The following is a 16,113-nucleotide window of genomic DNA, read 5'->3' as shown; positions in this document are numbered from 1 at the left end:
TTTTTAAATAAATGTTAAAAAGGGGCTGGGGGTTTAGCTCAGCGGCAAAAGCACCTGCCTGGCAAGTGCAAGGTCATGAGTTTGGTTCCCGGTACAAAAAAAAAAAAAAAAAAAAAAAAAAACAAAACCAAAAATTAAAAAATAAAAATAAATGTTAAAAAAAAGAAAAGAAAAATACACCAAGGGTATGAAAAATGCCTCATTTTTTACCAGCAGTAAGCTGCACTGATATAAGGTGGTTTGCCAATAAAAAGAGCATTATATGAAAATAAAAGTAAAATATGTCCAAAAAGAATATATGACAAAAATAAATAATACCCATAAGGAAAAGTGTAGATGAATCTCACTGATATAATGTTGAGCCATGTGCACAAATTACACCACTCCTGAAAAAGGATCTATCGTGTTAGGTGTGAGAGTTAGGTGTGAGAATTGTAGTTAACCCTGGAAGGAGACATGGGTGATTGAGAGGAGGCAGTAATTCCAAGTGAGTAGATGAGATGCTGGTGATGTACCAGTTCTGCATCTTAGAGGCACAAGTGTGTCCATGTCATGGACATTCATTTATGAAATATGCACATTTTCTCAGATTATGTTACAAAAGTTCAAGAATTTTAATTTCTCTGAATTAAAATATGAAATTTATTCCCCCAAAATATTATAATGCTACCGTACATAAAGAAAACCAATTATAGGTATAACAAGAAGATACCATTTTCAAAAGCAGATAAGGTATTCTGTAATATACTTCACAAAGAATGAATAAAACCTTCATAAAATAGAGGCTTCACGAAGGCAAATGCTAGTTCATGTGCAGTTTTGCACTTTTCTGTGTCATTAAATCAATTTAATTAAAAATGAAGCTATTTTGATATGACTCACAAGCTTTATAGCAGAAAATGGTATGGAATGATAATTAGTACCTGATATTCGACAAGTGAAAAAATGAAATATCCTTGAAAATGCTAAGGAAGTGGATGTAAAGTCTACTGACCAAAAAATGATAACTTCAAGTTAACACATTTGTAAACTAGGCAAAATTAGTCACATTTCAAAACACCCTGTTGTACATAGTGAATACAGTTTTATCTATCAGTATAAAATAACATAAAATAACAATGAAATAAATAACATAATAAAGCACCTACTTCCAATTCAAAAGTGTGTCATTAGTGTAAAGAAAAGCTGTTAAATTTTGCATGTCAGTTTTGTCCTCTACAACTTTGCTGTTATCAGTTCTAATGGTCTTTGTGGTGGATTCTTTAGGTTTTTCTAAGTAGAGAATAATACCATCAGCAAATAGGATTAACTTCATTTGTATGCATTTTTCCCTCTTTGCATTATATTATCTTTTGATTACAACACAGTTGTTGTGTAGATTGAGTTTTAATTTGGCCAATTTGTACATAGATGTAATCTACTTCATTCGTTTCCACCCCCAACACCCTTGGATTTTCCTCCTCCTCCATTTTCCCTTTATCATTATTAATAATGCCCATTACTTTCATGTGAATTCTCTGTGCCATTTTATTCCTTTTCAGATTCCATATATGAAAGAAAACATGCCATATTTGTCTTCATGAGTCTAGTTTATTTTACTTAACATGAATGTTATGGTTGAGACTAAAAATCTCCCCCACAGCCTCATGTGTTTGGAAGGAGAGTGGGCCATGGAGTGATGTCCACATCAGTAGATACAGCCATTAATGAATTCAGTAGCTGAATGTGCTCTGAGGGAGCGGGGCTCTGTTGGACATGGATGTGACTTGGGAAGTGTATTCTAGTCTGTGGCTCATCCCTTCTCTACTTTTCCTGGCTGCTGTGTGTTGAACACCTTTCCCTCGACCATGACATTCATCCATCACGTTTCTGTCATGGAGCCATCCGGCCATGAACAGTAACTGTGACCCAAAATAGACCTCTTCACCTTCAAGTTGAAGTTCTGAGTATGTCAAGAGTGATGAGAAGGTCACTAAGACCAAGTTGGGTACCAGAAGTAGGGCTGTTGCTGTTACTGTACCTGACCATGGGTTCAGGAGCTGTGGGAAGTGGCTCACAGATGGAATTCGGAAAGGACTGGAGATGAGAGCTAGGGGTGCCCTAGAATGCTGTAACCTGAGCTTGGTGGGAGATTCTGGTTGGATCTCAGAGGAACAGAATACTGATAAGAATACTGACAGTAAAGGCCTGGCTAAGATGGTTTCCATTGAAGAACTCAATTACCAGCTGTATTAGAGGCCATGTGCATTATGCTTTAGCAGAAAATTTGTCTACATTTAGCGCACATCCTGAGACTTTGTGAAAGACTAAGATTAAGGGCAGTGGACTAATTAATCTAGGAAAGGAAATTTCAAAGCAGTATAATGTTCAGGTTGCAGCATGGGTACTGCAGTCTGCCTTTAGCCAGATCTACAGTGAAAACAGCAGTAAATGGCAAAGTCAAATGATTTTGAAAGTTTGCAGTTTCATCAGAAAAAAAGTATCTGTAGGCCAAGTGTGGTGGCACATGCCTGCAATTCCAGCACTCAGGTGGCTAAGGCAGGAGAATAACTGAGAACTTGAAACCATCTGGGGCTAAATAGTGGGTTCAAGACCAGCCTGAACTACATAGTGAGGCCCTGTCTCAAAAAAAAGTGCCTGCAATGTTGGGACAAAGATCTTTGTTGCTGAAAAGATTAGTGTTAAAAAGACAAACATTTTGCATCAGGGCAATGGAAAAATAGTTTGAGGCATCTCAGGGATCAGCTCTTCACAGCTGTGAAGTTCCCACCCTTCACAGACTCAAAGGTGCAAAACTGTAAAGCTTCAACTGATGAGAGTTTACTGGAATTTATTTCACAATACTCAGCATCCAGATACTGAGAGGCCTCCACAGCCATGACCTAAGGGGACCTGGCACTGCTTGACCTGGCAGCATACCTTGGAGTCATTCATATGGTTCTTGTTTTCTAGGAATGCAAAATGCAAGAGTTACAGTGTCATGGAGGGTTCCACTTAGATTTCAGAATATAGCCTGGGAGACCAAGAAGTTTGTCCCTAAGAGAGCAACGCATGAAGCTGTGAGAGTGAAGTAAAAAGTCAGTTAAGACCCAAAGAAGTTGGAGATACCAGTGAGGTTGAACATCTGTTGAGGAAAACCACAGGCAGAGAGCAAACCAGGGGCCTGAGAATATAGCTCAACAGCACAGCACCTGCCTGGAAAGTGCAAGGTCTTGAGTTAGATTCCTGGTAACCAAAACAAGTTGCAAAAGAGAGCAAACCACACCAAGAGAGAGAGGACCTGTGGTCTGCAACGAGCAATGCCATAAGCGCAGGGCCATTTAAGCCCTTTCAGTTCACATCTCACCAAAATTTGCCCCAGGTTCTGGACCTGGAGCTACAGGACTTAATGTCCTGCCTGCTGGGTTTCAGCCTTGCTTTACCTTGATTCCTTTCTATGCCCCTCTGTATCCCTTTTGGGATGGGAATATTTACTCTTTTCCACTGTACACTGGGAGTATCCAGCTTTCTTTTTTATTTTTTACTGGGGTTACAGTTAAGCATTTGCCTTGTGTCACAGAAACTTGGACTTGGACTTGGAACTTGTAAGACTTTTGTGACTCCTAGAGATGCAGTAAACGCATTTGCAAAATCAGATGAGCATGAGTCTCACAGAGGCACACAGAACCTGTATCTCTTACTGAAGTGCTCTTTCATGTTTTGTATTTTCTTTCTTAATGCATTCAGCTGTACATCTGTGTCTCCTTTGATATCCATGTCATCTTAACTATCAGTTTTTTAAATGTTTTTATGGGATGTTATCCACTTGAATATCTCCAGGGTCAGATCTCTGCTTCCTGCCTGGCATGGGACTGGCAGCTGTCCTCTCCTCAAGCTCTTCCTCCACGTCATCTCTGCCTTGGAGACAGCCTAGAATGAACGGAAAATGTGAGTCAGAACAAACTCCTCAAGTTGTGGGTGTCAGATATCATGTCTCAGTGAAGAAGAAAGTGACTAAGGCAGATTTTGGTACCAGAGAAGTGGGATTGTTCCTGTGACTGTGCCCTGACCGTGTGGTTTAGAAGCCTTTGGAACTGCTGAGTGGGAGGAGTAGAAAAGGTTTGGAGATGGCAGCTAAAGAAGTCCCAAAAATGCTGCACACTGAGCTTGATAGGAAGCTCTGGTCAGAGTTCAGAAGAGCAGAACGCTGATGGAAATGTACACAGTAAAGCCCAGGCTCGTGAGTTTCCCACTGGGAACAAGGACTCTGTTGAGAGCTGACTCCAAGGTCATATGTGTTATGTTCCAGCAGAAAGTTTGCCTACATTTTTCCCGTATCCTAAGACTTTGCAGGAGACGATTAAGTGTGGAGAAATAATTAATCTAGTGGAGTAAATTTTAAAGCAACTCAACATTCAGGTTGTGACACTGGGCACTGCTGGTGGCTTTTTACCAGATTTATATGAATTACCACTCCCATTTCCCTTGAAAGCGTAATGTCAAATAGACAGGTCAACAACAGACAGGCTCAAGTCCGCAGTGTGTCATCTGACGACCACAGAATAACATTCCTCTCAGCAGCTCATGGACATTTCCTAAAACAGACTAGAGTTTAGGTTATAAAGCAGTTCCTGATAAATAAAAAATAACTCAAACAATCTCTTCCAACCCATCAGATCACAATAAAATGAGACTAAACACAGAAAAAAAAAAGCACAGAAACTATAGTTGGCATGGTGGTGCACAACTGTAATCCCAGCACTTGGGAGGCTGAGGCAGGAGGATCGTTGCAAGTTCGAGACCAGCCTGGGCTACAAAGTGAGCTCAAGGCCAGCCTCAACTGCATAGTGAGACCCTGTCTCAAAAAGGTAAAAAGAAAAAAAAAGAAACTATAGGAAGACATGGAGATTCAACTACACACTCACAAATTGTTAACAAATCATTAAAAAAAAAAAACAAAGAAAACTTTAAAATTCCTAGAAACATATGACAATGAAATACACTCTGTCAAAATCTCTGCGGCACAATGAAAGCGGTTGTAAGAGAGAAGTTTATAGATATGAGCACCTACATTAGAAAAACAGAGCAACCCTATGCATGTAGTTAGCCTACTGGTTCACCTCAAGGTCCTAGAAGATTTTCACAGATTCTACTTAATGGTGTGCTATATGTAATTATTCCACAAATTTTTCTTGCTCATGCCCACTAAATTCAAAACTATGACAGAATTACACCCAGACAATCCTATATTAGACTTGGCCTAACTTTATGCATATGGTAACTTTCCAATATGTACATACATTATATATATAAAGTCACATGTACATAACTTTATATATATATATATAATTAACAGGTGTATTTCTGAGTAAAAGTTCAAAGAGTTTCTCACAGCTCAGGATGCTTTCCCTTCATCAATATCACACAAAGTTCCAAAGATTGGCTGTCATTTTAAAATCTGGGATCTGAAATGAAAAAGAAACAACATGAAATCTCACCAATTCATGAGGAAATGAGTTTACTATTTAAGCTATTCTGATCCTGAGGTATTTTATTACTCAACCACAATTTAATACAATCACTGAGTGATACCCTGGATATTAAGTCATTTAAAAGTATCATTCTTAGAAAAGGAATTCTACTATAAATGCACCCCATTTTACAAACTCAGATTATTCTTCAAAAGTAAAAGTCTGCTTCCAAGATCTGTACATATATTTAAATTTTTTTATAGGTATCTAATTCTACTTCCAAACTTGAGAAATGTTTTGATCACTAAATTTTCCTGATTCTGATTTCTTAAAAATTCAAGTAATCGACTTTAAATAATGGAAAGGAGAAAAAAATAAAACACATACTTAAATTGGAAAATCTCTGGGCAAGTTACCTCTACACGATGGTAGAATAGGAGGTTCCCAGCTCATGTAACCCTGTACAGTGATGTGGCAGCTGTCCCGGAGAAGTGTGCTTGTGGGAGTTTGAGGTCAACATGGGTCATGACAAACCCCTGGTGAAGCCCAAGGCTGCTGTTTTGGGAACGCAGAGCTGTGACCCAGAAGACGACTCCCTCAGTGTCGCAGGACACAAATATCCCTAGCCTCTGAAATGTGTTCAATACATTTGCTGCCTCAGCAACCATCCTTAGGTCTGAAATAAGCTGCTTGAAATCTAGTCTTTCCCTAGTTAAAGCCTTCTTCCTCAGCTGGGTATTTGTGACATAGGCTCCTGTGCTTCACTCCACCGACCCCGGAGTCCAAGGTATCTAGAGCAGCATCCTGATAGAGCTGTTGATGCCAACACACGCCTGTGAAGGCAGAAAATGCCTGATGACAAGGGACAGGGACAGCGAGGTCACCTTCAGCTGTTCGAAGGCACCCATGTATTGTTCCACTGCCATGTGTGTCTGCGTGTTAACTTTGGCTGAAAACGATGCACACTGTTTTAAAGAACAAATCAGAAGCAGAGCTTTTCAGTCACAGGAGCCGTAGGCAGGAGGATGATGTCAAGTGGATCCCATAGCTCCACCTTCTGCTGACCTCTAAACAGACTGCAAATATCCACCCACCAGGGGAATCATGCTATAGATTATCCTCCCTGTGGAGACAGATCAGCAGGCTGTGGGGAAAAGGGGTAAGCTCAACAGTCTTAGACACATTATCCAGGGTGGACATAGCCTAGATTATAATAACTAAAGATTAAAGTACAAAGAAATATAAGTTTATGCTGGCTACTTCTAAGAAAACATACGTTCTTCATAACTGATTAACATTATCACCAACTCACAGGGATTTAAACTTACTTCTGTGGGTTAGAACACCAGAAATATTAGTGTCCATTTGCATCTAAGATCTTTATTCTCTAATGTTCTTGATCCAGTTGATATATTTCAGTATATAAAAATACTGCAATGGTAATAGCCAAGAGAAAAGCCAGCCGTGGTGATGCACGCCTGTAATCCCAGCACTTCGGAGGCTGAGGCAGGAGGATCGCTGCGAGTTTGAGACCAGCCTGGGCTACAAAGTGAGCTCAAAATGAGTTCAGCCTAAACTGCATAGTGAGACCCTGTCTCAAAAAGACAAAAGGAAAGAAAAGAAAAGAAAAAAGAAAGAAAAGAAGACAGGAAAGGAAAGGAAAGGAAAGGAAAGGAAAGGAAAGGAAAGGAAAAGGAAAAGGAAAAGAGAAAAGAGAAAAGAGAAAAAGAAGAAAAGAAAAGAAAAAAAGAAAAGAAAAGAAAAGAAAAGAAAAAAAGAAAAAAGAAAAGAAAAGAAAAGAAAAGAAAAGAAAAGAAAAGAAAAGAAAAGAAAAGAAAAGAAAAGAAAAAAGCCATTACCATGTGTATGCTCATCCTCATGACCAGTGTGGTGCAGTTTTTTTTTTAAATAAATTAATTAATTAACAATCATGCCCTCCAAAACAGAAAACAATGTCTCAGGCACCATTGCCAGTGTCCACCACTGCAGCACCCGAGGTAAACTATTGAAGAATAGAGACGCTCTGTAGAGAACCCACACAAGCACGCCAAAGGGCAGGATGGCAAAAGCAGAACACCCCCCCCCCAGGAACAATAGCTACAGACTCAGAGAGCATCTGTCCTAAGAAGCCACTCCCATTCCTGACACTGGATTAACTCATAGTAAGACATAAAGAGCTCAGGCTCAGAGAGCTCAGGAGCACAGCCCAGAAATTCAAGGTCAAAATTCACACCACTGCAAGTGCATGACCTGCACACCATAAAACTCCCTCTGAAATTGGGGCCTCAGATGAATATAAAAACAAAAAACTTTAATACATACCCATTCATTCAAGAGCTTGAATGATGAGTTATTGGGTACCAATGCAGGAGATGGATTTATTTTAGTGAATTCTATCAAAACACAGAAGAGATTTGCTGAGCACATTCACTGAGGGACTTTTTTTTAACACTAAATGGAAATCCAACCATCACTACAAAGGCCATGACGAAGCCCACAGAGGGACTCCAGATTGGAAAAGCGAGCCTTGGGCTTTCAAGTGTTAAGTTTGGCCTAAAGGTGTCCCATACATTTTTAAGTTTGATTGAAAGGTTTCTCCATGTGTAGTGAATGGTAGCAAAAAAACCGACACTGTAATCTTTTCCTGTAGTAGCTGAGGCTCAGCCAATCACAAGGGGCCAGCTATTTGAAGAAGACTGACATAGACTGGAACCAATCAGGTCATGTTTTCACCTCACTTCCTGTTTCTGCAGGACACTTCCTTTGCCCTGGTTATAAATACAACTCCCATGTGAAGCAGAGAGGTCTCCTGAGCTGCCTTTAGTTCCCAGAGCTGCCTGTTTCTAGAATTGTAAATACAATCAGTTATGATCACTCAAATAATATTCATTATGATTTTGTTGTTGAACAAAAGAAACATTTATTTCCTTGGTCAGTGCACACTGGGGTGTTCAGGATGAAGACAGACTCCATGGCTGGAACCGTAGGGATGCTACTTCCTGTGATCCTCTTCTCCCAAGCTCCACATCTTAGCCTTGTACAGAGTGATGTCATTGTACACCCGGAAGTGGTTCAGCCTGCGGTCATGGCGTTCTGGGTCGACCTAGAGGAGGATGCGGGATGAGGAGGAGATGGGTTTGAGTCAGATGGACCCTGCCCCACTTCCTTCCTTTACCATATTCCTTCCCACAGATTCTCTCGTGGACCAAACTCCACTCCAGATAGTTGGAACTCTTTTCAAGCACGGTGACAAGCCAGGCCCCTGGAGTGGGTCAGGAGAACTGGGGTGCAGAGTTCTTGGGCAGGAAGGACTCCAGCACATTACTCAGGGGATGACGTTACCTGGGATGGAGCCAAGGAGCTGGGAGCAGCACCAGATGGGCTCCTATCTGGGCTCTGTCCCCAACTTCCTCTTCTCCATCAGTCTCATGGTTGTGCACCCCACATTTATGAAACAGCGACCATGTGCTGGGAACTGAGCTAGGCACTATGCGATACTACCTCGTTCCCCATAAAGACCTACAGTATAGGCACCGCATACCTCCATCTAATCATGGGGAAACAGAGCCATAAAGTGGCTAACTTGCCCAGGTCACACAGCTAGAGGGTAGAAGCATGTTCAAACCAGGTATGCCTGGCTCCCCACCTGTCCTCTCCAGCCCCTTGGATGGCCTACACCTCTCTTCCTGGTTACCATCAGAACAAGCCACACTCACCAAGGGCTCTGAGTCCCAGCCAATCTCCTGGCTTTCCGTCTGTGTCTCAGGATATTTCTTCCTTGGTCCCTGAGCAGCGTGGTGGATGAGATTCAGAAACCTGGCTGGGAGAGGGGGTGAGTTAGGACCAATAAGTACACTCTCTGCGTCCTTCGCTGCAGCCACAGGGTGCCATAGAGGCAGAGGCCTGGGCCAGGAGACAGCATGCCCCGTGCTTTATTCCCTCTCAGCAAAGGTGCTGTGTACAAACTGTCTCCCCAGCATTATTCTGGGGCTGGCATAGGGCACTGAGCAACACAGATCTGGTCCTGCTCTCCTGGAACTTGTGGTCTAGACGGGAGACACACACACACACACACACACACACGCACACACACACACACATGCATGCACAGGAGCACCCACAGGAGCACGCACAGGAGCACACACAATCTACAGGTAACAAACACCCCCAAGAGGGCAGACATAATGGGTGTTCCAAGGAAAGAGGGAGGCAGGGGGGTACAAGGGAGAGGGCAGTGGCTCCAGACAGGCAGGGAAGAGGAGGCCTGCAGAAGAGCTGAGGAAATGCCACTGAGGCAGAGGCCACACTGCCACAGCAAGCTGACCATGCTGGTGTTGCTTGTTTGTGAACCTTGTCCACAACTCAGGGGGTCCTTGCATGGGCTCGTCCCCTTGGGTCTCCTCTTGGAGCGCCCCGGTGCCAGACAGGAGGAGGCATCCGCCCCTGTGCCCACACCCACACTCTTATCTAGGTGTCTACAGGTCTGCTTCCTTGTCTCTCCTCCATTCCTGATCAGCCCACCCAGCCCAGGGCATGGACACCTAGTGGTAAACATGAAAACAGAAAGCATTTGCTGAGACCGCATACACCTGATGCTCTAACACCTGCATCATTTGCTTAGTGCTCACAACAACCCTAAGGAACAGGGTCCAGGAAGTTGAAAGACTCACCTAAACTCACACAGCTAATGAGCAACCAAACGAGGATTCACACTCTGGCAGTCTGCCACCAGAACCTGTGCTTCTGATCCCTCAATGTTTGATGAATGAATGCATGAATGAGGTGCTCATGTCAGTCAGAGCATTTTTGTTTCTACTGGCTTTCTGTCTGGGTCTCAGTTACTGCACAGGCATTATGGTTGAACACACCAGCGTCTTGTGAGCTTGGTGAGTTGGAGTCCAGTTTCCAGTCTCCACAGAGGACCCCGAAGCTCGTCCCAACACGACGCTGCCTGGGAGACCTCACCAGCCAGCGGACCTCTCTGTTCTCTGCTCCATCGTATCCTCACAGCAGGACTTACCGTCCGCAGGCTCCTCCAGGTTGTCGTGCCAAGACATGGGCTTTCTGGTAATGGTGTGAACTAGGGAGAAGCAGCGCCAGGTCTTGTTAGAACAGAAACTCCTCCTTCTCTAACCCACCTAAGGCCAGGCACCCACTTAGCACTTCCTGTTCCCCAGGACTGGCCGCGTGTCAGGGACAGAGCTGGGCTCTTGGGAGCACACTTGAATGAGGGTTTCCTGGTCTAGAACAGCACTGTCAAGTGGCCACCAGCCACAGGTGGCGACCTGAATACTGTTAAGGTTTAGACCTCAAAGTCTCTGTCAGAGGCGGGGTTTTTGGACAGTGACTGGGTCGTAGGCGTGCTGTGCTCCTCCGTGGAGTCATCCCTCGATGAGTGCAGAGCTGAATGTGCTGTCAAGGGGCAGGGCCTGGTTGGAAGGGTCACTGGAGATGTAGCCAGGAAGGCTTGCATTCTTGTCCCCAGCTCCTCCCTCCTTTCTCTGCCTCCTGGCCACCCTGGCATGACCTTCTTTCCTCCACCAGCCCCTTCCACTGTGCCATTGCTACCTTGGAACCAGCCGACCGTAGACTGAACCCCCCATAACTGTGAGCTGAAGAAACCCCTGCTCCTTAGAGCTGTGGGTGTCAGGTATTTTGTCCATCATAGAGAAAGTGCGTCCTACCTGGACCAAGTCTAAACAGAGACCACGTTAGTTCTAAGCAAAATGAAGCTGCAGTTTCTCCAGACTGTCAGCCACTGTGGACAGCAGTGAAAGAGGAGTGAAAGTTGGCGGGGCAAGAGGGAGCCCAAAACCAATGTCCGTGTTGGCAAAGCTGTGGGCAGGGGCAGGGTATGTCCAGGAAACCCATTCACTTAGGAATGGTGGGCTGGGAAGGAGCAGGGCTGAGGATCTTCAGCCCCAGCCAGGCAGAAGGAAACGGGCTGTGTGGGCGGCTGGAATGGGGTGGGGCTGGGTGGGAGCCAGGGCCAGACCCAGGGGCCCCGCAGGCAGACTGACTTACACTTGGTACAGAGCTGTGGGGCACTGGAGGAGCACAGGGCCGTGCAGCTCAGCCCCAGCTAGCAGCCAGGCAGGGGGCGGACTGGGGGAAGGCTTGGAGGGAAGGAGAGGAGGTGGGAGCTCATGAGACCCGCAGGCCCTGCAGAGACGCAGCAGTGAGCAAAGAGAGGGGTGGACCTGCTCTGCAGAAGGTGGTGTCCCCCGGTGGGTGGAAGTGGAGCTGCCCCCTCTGCAGTGCGTGACCTGCGCTGAGGCAGGGGCGGGCTGGGGGTGGGAGTGGGGAGCAGTGGAGAGGAGCAGGGCTGGTGGCTGCAGCAAGGTCTGGGATGGAAGAAGTGCGCAGTGTGGGACAGGCCCCGAGGCCTCCATCCTGAACCTGAGCAGGACGCCCTGGAGCCCAGCGGGGAGCCTGGCTGCGGGCCCTAGAGCGGTGAGCTTACGGGCTGGAGCTCCCGCAGAGGCCAAAGGGCACCGGGGGTGCTGAGGCAGCAGGGTCAGAGAGGGAGTGGGCAGGGTGCCAGGCAGGGCCGCGTTCCGGCCGGGGTGCGGGGCAGTGGCCAGGGTAGACCATTCCCCATGGTCAGAGTTCAGAGTGTGAGAGACGGTAAAGCCAGAGGGGGAGGGAGGAAAGGAAAGGAATTCACGGAAGCCTTTAGACAGTATTAGAAGCCCGAAAAAACTTACAAAAGAATTCTTTATCATGTTAAAAAGATCCCCAAATACAATCAAAATATTCTGCAAAATATAATTATCTCAGAATCCTGACTACAGCCAGCCGCTGGCTTTGTGCCTCGTGCTCCGCGTCCCCCGCGACTGTGCAGGGAGGACCAGGGCGCGGTCCCCGCAGCCCACCGCCCCACCTCACCCTTGCGCAGAGGGTTCACGTGGTACTGCGTGTACAGCTTCTGCGTCCGGAGCTCTTTGAGGTACAGTTCCCGCAAGATCTGGTTCTGGTGCACCTCGTCCTGGACCACTTTGTCCCTCTGGCGCGCCGCCATGGTCCGCGCTGTCTACTCCAGCTCCTGAGTCTGGGCAACTGCGAGGAATCCCGCTGTTTCCAGGCAACCGCGTCTGTCTGCGTCTCCAGGCAACTGCGTCTCCAGGCAACAGCGTCCTTGCTGACTAGGTCTCACCAGGTCACCCCTTTCCCTGCGTCCCACCTCGCGACCCGCTCAGAGTCCTGCTTCTACCCGGCTCTGTTCTGGCCCTGGACTCCCTACCCCAGGGTGCAGGGACCCAGCTGGGTACCAGCGCCCCAAGGACACCTCCAGGAAGGGCCCAGCAGTGGCAGACCTAAGATAAAGGACTGACGATTGGGACTCACCTTGGCCTCTATTTCCTCAGAAAAGATTTGGGGAGGAGTCAGAAGCTGCTCCCACTTTAACGCAGAGGCTAGAGCCGAGTGTGGTGGCGCATGCCTGTAATGCCAGCACTCGGGAGGCTGAAGCAGGAGGATCACTGTGAGTTTGAGACCAGCCTGGGCTACAAAGTGAGTTCACGGCCAGCGTAAATTTGATAGCGAGACCCTGTCTCAAAAAGACAACAACAACAAAAAGCAGATGCTCAAAGTTAAAGTCCTGTATGTCTGCCACACATACATACACATTCACACACTCACACACACACACACACACACACAGTCTCATTCTGACCATGGTGGTAACACAGCCAGAATCACCCATTCCTAATCCACACAACCTGGTAACTTCATCTGTTTTTAATTTTTACTTGGTAAAAGCCACACTGTGGAAAATTTCCCACTTGGTGATTTTTCAGTAAATTCTCAGTTCAGTGGCCTCACGGAGCTCCACCCTGGGACACCAGCCTGCAGGACTTCCGGCCTGAGCAGCTCTCTACCCTTCCTCCAGCCGGGCAGCAACGTTTAACCTCCCACAGCAATGAATCCGGCCTCTCCAGACACCTTGCACAAACGATTTAGCATCTTAAAAAATGAAAGCAGGGCCCACACACAGAAAGATGCGTCAGCTGTGGTAAGCACCTGTCTTACTTTTCTCTCCTTGCTGAGACAAAATACCTGATGCCCAAAATTACAGAAAGAGAGGTTTATTTAGCTCACAGTTTGTGGAGGTTTCAGTCCATACCTGGCTGGCTCCAAGGCAGGGTGGCACATGGCAGAAAGCAACAAACAGTTCACGGTGATGGAAAACAGCAAAAGCAACAAGAGCGAAAGGGAGGAGCAGCAGCAGGCAGTCTCTTTCCCTTCCCTTACATTACAGGCAAACTACCCGCCCCAGGGAGGGTGTAGCACTCACACCCGTAATCCCAAATTGGACAATGAATCAATCATAAATCTAGAAGCCCACTCCACGACTGCATGAGGATTTGGGGGGACGTGCAGACAGGAGCCATAACAGCACCTAACCACCGACTCCAAAACCTATGTTCTTCGCACTGTGTACTTCAGTCATCCATTCGTTCATTTCTGTTGTTTTTTTTTTTTCTCCGGTACCGGGAACCGAACTCACGACCTTGCGCTTGCCAGGCAGGCACTTTTGCCGCTGAGCTAAATCCCCAGCGCCTTCGTTCATTTCTGACACTGTTTATTCCAGGGTTTTCTGCACACATAAGAAGACAGAACCACCCTGACACCATTCAGAAGCACAGACAGCCCCCTCCTGGCCGCGCTGGACCGGCTCCTTCATGATCCGTCCCTGAGACCCAGGTCCGGCTTCCACGTCCTCACAAGTCTCCAACAGCCTCGTGCAGCTCCTCCTCCTTCCTGAGCCATCCTGTGCCAAGAGACCGAAGCACCAGCTCAGGGACACGTGGCGGGACGGTGCTTGTGCCCTCTCAGCTGGGTGGGCTCCAGCCTGGGCCCCGGGGTGCAGCACCAGGACCATTCCACACAGGCTTTGTGCAAGGGCAGGGCTGCTCAGAGAGAAAGAGGGATTGCAACCTCTGCCTCCACCCCACATGCTTAGGTCTCCTGGGGGCGCTATGTGGGCTCTGTTGCAGCCCAGCTGGGTTGGCCCAGTGACTGCCAAGCTGAGCTCTGCTTCCCTTGGCCGTCCCACAGCATCAGTGAGTTTGTGAGGCCCACTCTCGCTTACGGAGACGGATCCACTCTCACCTGGAGACAGTAAACAGAAATACTGCAGAGTCGGTACCCAGGCTGCCCTGGCGCTCTGCCTGTACATCCCGCATCCTTGGAGGCTCTGGAGAGCTCTGAGTTCCCTCTCAGTTAGGATCAGATCGAGAAACCCAGCTAACAGGGAGAACAACTAAATAAGACATCATTTATGTCAGCACAGGCGGTGCCATTGGGCACCACTCCGTTCTTCTATGCTGCTACTGCCTTACTCAGAGATTGTACAGTCACTGTACTAACACAGCTGTAATAAGCCGCTCTACGTAGCGGGCAAGTGTTTCTTCCTAAGAGAGTCTTGGCTATTCTTAGTCCTTTGCATTTCCATATAAATTATGAGCAGCTTGTCGAGTTCCCCAAAAGTCTCTGTGGGGATGGTGAGTGGGATCACGTTGAGTCAACCTACACGTCAGATTGATCAGAGCACCTGGGGGGAGGCTTTGCGTCGGATGCTGTCATCCAGGATCTGGACACAGTCTCACCCGTGTACAACACTACCTTTTCCATGTGGGCTGGAGGTGTCGGCTTCACACACCACGTCGCCACACCTGCTGTCCAAGTGGACCAGGCTGTGACCCACTGGCCACCGTCGAGGGCCCGGGCAGGAGAGAGGCATGGTCACCCTGCCCCACTGACACTCTCCATGGGAACGTTTCGCCAGCATAAATCAGCACGCGCCCGTCCTCGTGTGCCTCGGGTCACCCTGCGCTCCAGAGCTGGCATCACACGCCGCCTCCTCCTGGGGCGCTGGGTCCCTGCAGGGTCTGTTCCCACCCTCCACTCTGGCGCTGCTCAGAAACCGTGCCTCTCTGTCTCGGCTTGGGCCTTGAGTCCTGACTCTGACCTGGAGCCGGAACTCCCTGCGTGGGCAGTGGGTGGGGTCAGCGGCAGAGCGCTCTGAGCAGACTGGAGGCCCTGGGTCCTATCCCCACATGGCAAATAAACAAAATACAATCCAGCCGCGGACGTAGTTTCTGCGGCAACATCACACTTACCACGTCACATTATTTCTCACCATGCCCCACTCACGGCGTGGAGCTCTGTCCACCTGTGAAAAGCTGGGATCCGTGCACTGATGTGCAACGGTTCTGATGCACCGTGGTGGGAAAACCCAAGACACAGGGCAGCACTAGCTAGCACCATCTGCACGCGGGGCTGAGCTGGCCTGTGTCTGCTTCTGCAGACCGGGTGGGCACGGAGGAGACCGAAAGCATTGCTGGCCTCCACAGGGGCTCGGTGACCAGCGGCGGAGGAGGGGGCCTTTCACTCTTCCCCCTTCGGGGTTTGGATCACATCATGTGCCACCAATTAAAGATAAACATTTAAGGGCCCAGAATGTAGCTCAGCAGCACAAGTGCCTGCCTGGCAAGTGCAAGGTCCTGAGTTCAATTCCCGGTATCAAAAAACAAAACAAAACAAAAGATAAATATTTAAAGGTTGTGTACCTGCTTTGATATCTGTCTCCTTAACGAGAAAAAGAAGGCTTGTTAAGTGTGGGATGAATGAATGAACGAATGTATGAAAGAAATCCTGG

At 47.3% G+C, this 16,113-nt stretch overlaps 1 protein-coding gene and 1 long non-coding RNA gene across 3 annotated transcripts; one reads left to right on the top strand and one right to left on the bottom strand.

The window, feature by feature from the left end:
• Positions 1–8,345: 8,345 nt before the first annotated feature.
• Positions 8,346–12,538, bottom strand: Fam183a (family with sequence similarity 183, member A). Its single transcript, XM_005382326.2, has 4 exons — positions 12,339–12,538; positions 10,471–10,530; positions 9,167–9,270; positions 8,346–8,553 (listed from the first exon to the last, which is right to left on the bottom strand). Exons 1-4 carry the CDS (start codon positions 12,469–12,471, stop codon positions 8,443–8,445), a joined length of 408 nt encoding a protein of 135 aa, XP_005382383.1. The 5' UTR covers positions 12,472–12,538; the 3' UTR covers positions 8,346–8,442.
• A 100-nt stretch (positions 12,539–12,638) lies between these two features.
• Positions 12,639–15,531, top strand: LOC106148267. Of its 2 annotated transcripts, none has more exons than XR_001233556.1 (3): positions 12,639–12,933; positions 13,250–13,464; positions 14,044–15,531. It is a non-coding gene; the product is annotated as an uncharacterized LOC106148267 (long non-coding RNA). The 2 variants fall into 2 exon arrangements; XR_001233555.1 differs by having other exon boundaries at positions 12,925–12,962.
• Positions 15,532–16,113: the final 582 nt, after the last annotated feature.

This window comes from Chinchilla lanigera, unplaced genomic scaffold (assembly GCF_000276665.1).
Source record: "Chinchilla lanigera isolate Chin_1 unplaced genomic scaffold, ChiLan1.0 scaffold00017, whole genome shotgun sequence".
In the NCBI taxonomy this organism is placed as follows: domain Eukaryota; kingdom Metazoa; phylum Chordata; class Mammalia; order Rodentia; family Chinchillidae; genus Chinchilla; species Chinchilla lanigera.
This window is presented reverse-complemented; position numbering and strand designations above follow the sequence as displayed.

Coding starts and splice junctions, on each gene's coding strand:
- Fam183a (XM_005382326.2), bottom strand. CDS start 12,471: ATGGCGGCGCGCCAGAGGGACAAAGTGGTCCAGGACGAGGTGCACCAG. Junction 10,531..12,338: donor CGTGAACCCTCTGCGCAAGG/GTGAGGTGGGGC, acceptor GCTTCTCCCTAG/TTCACACCATTACCAGAAAG. Junction 9,271..10,470: donor CCTGGAGGAGCCTGCGGACG/GTAAGTCCTGCT, acceptor CCCCTCTCCCAG/CCAGGTTTCTGAATCTCATC.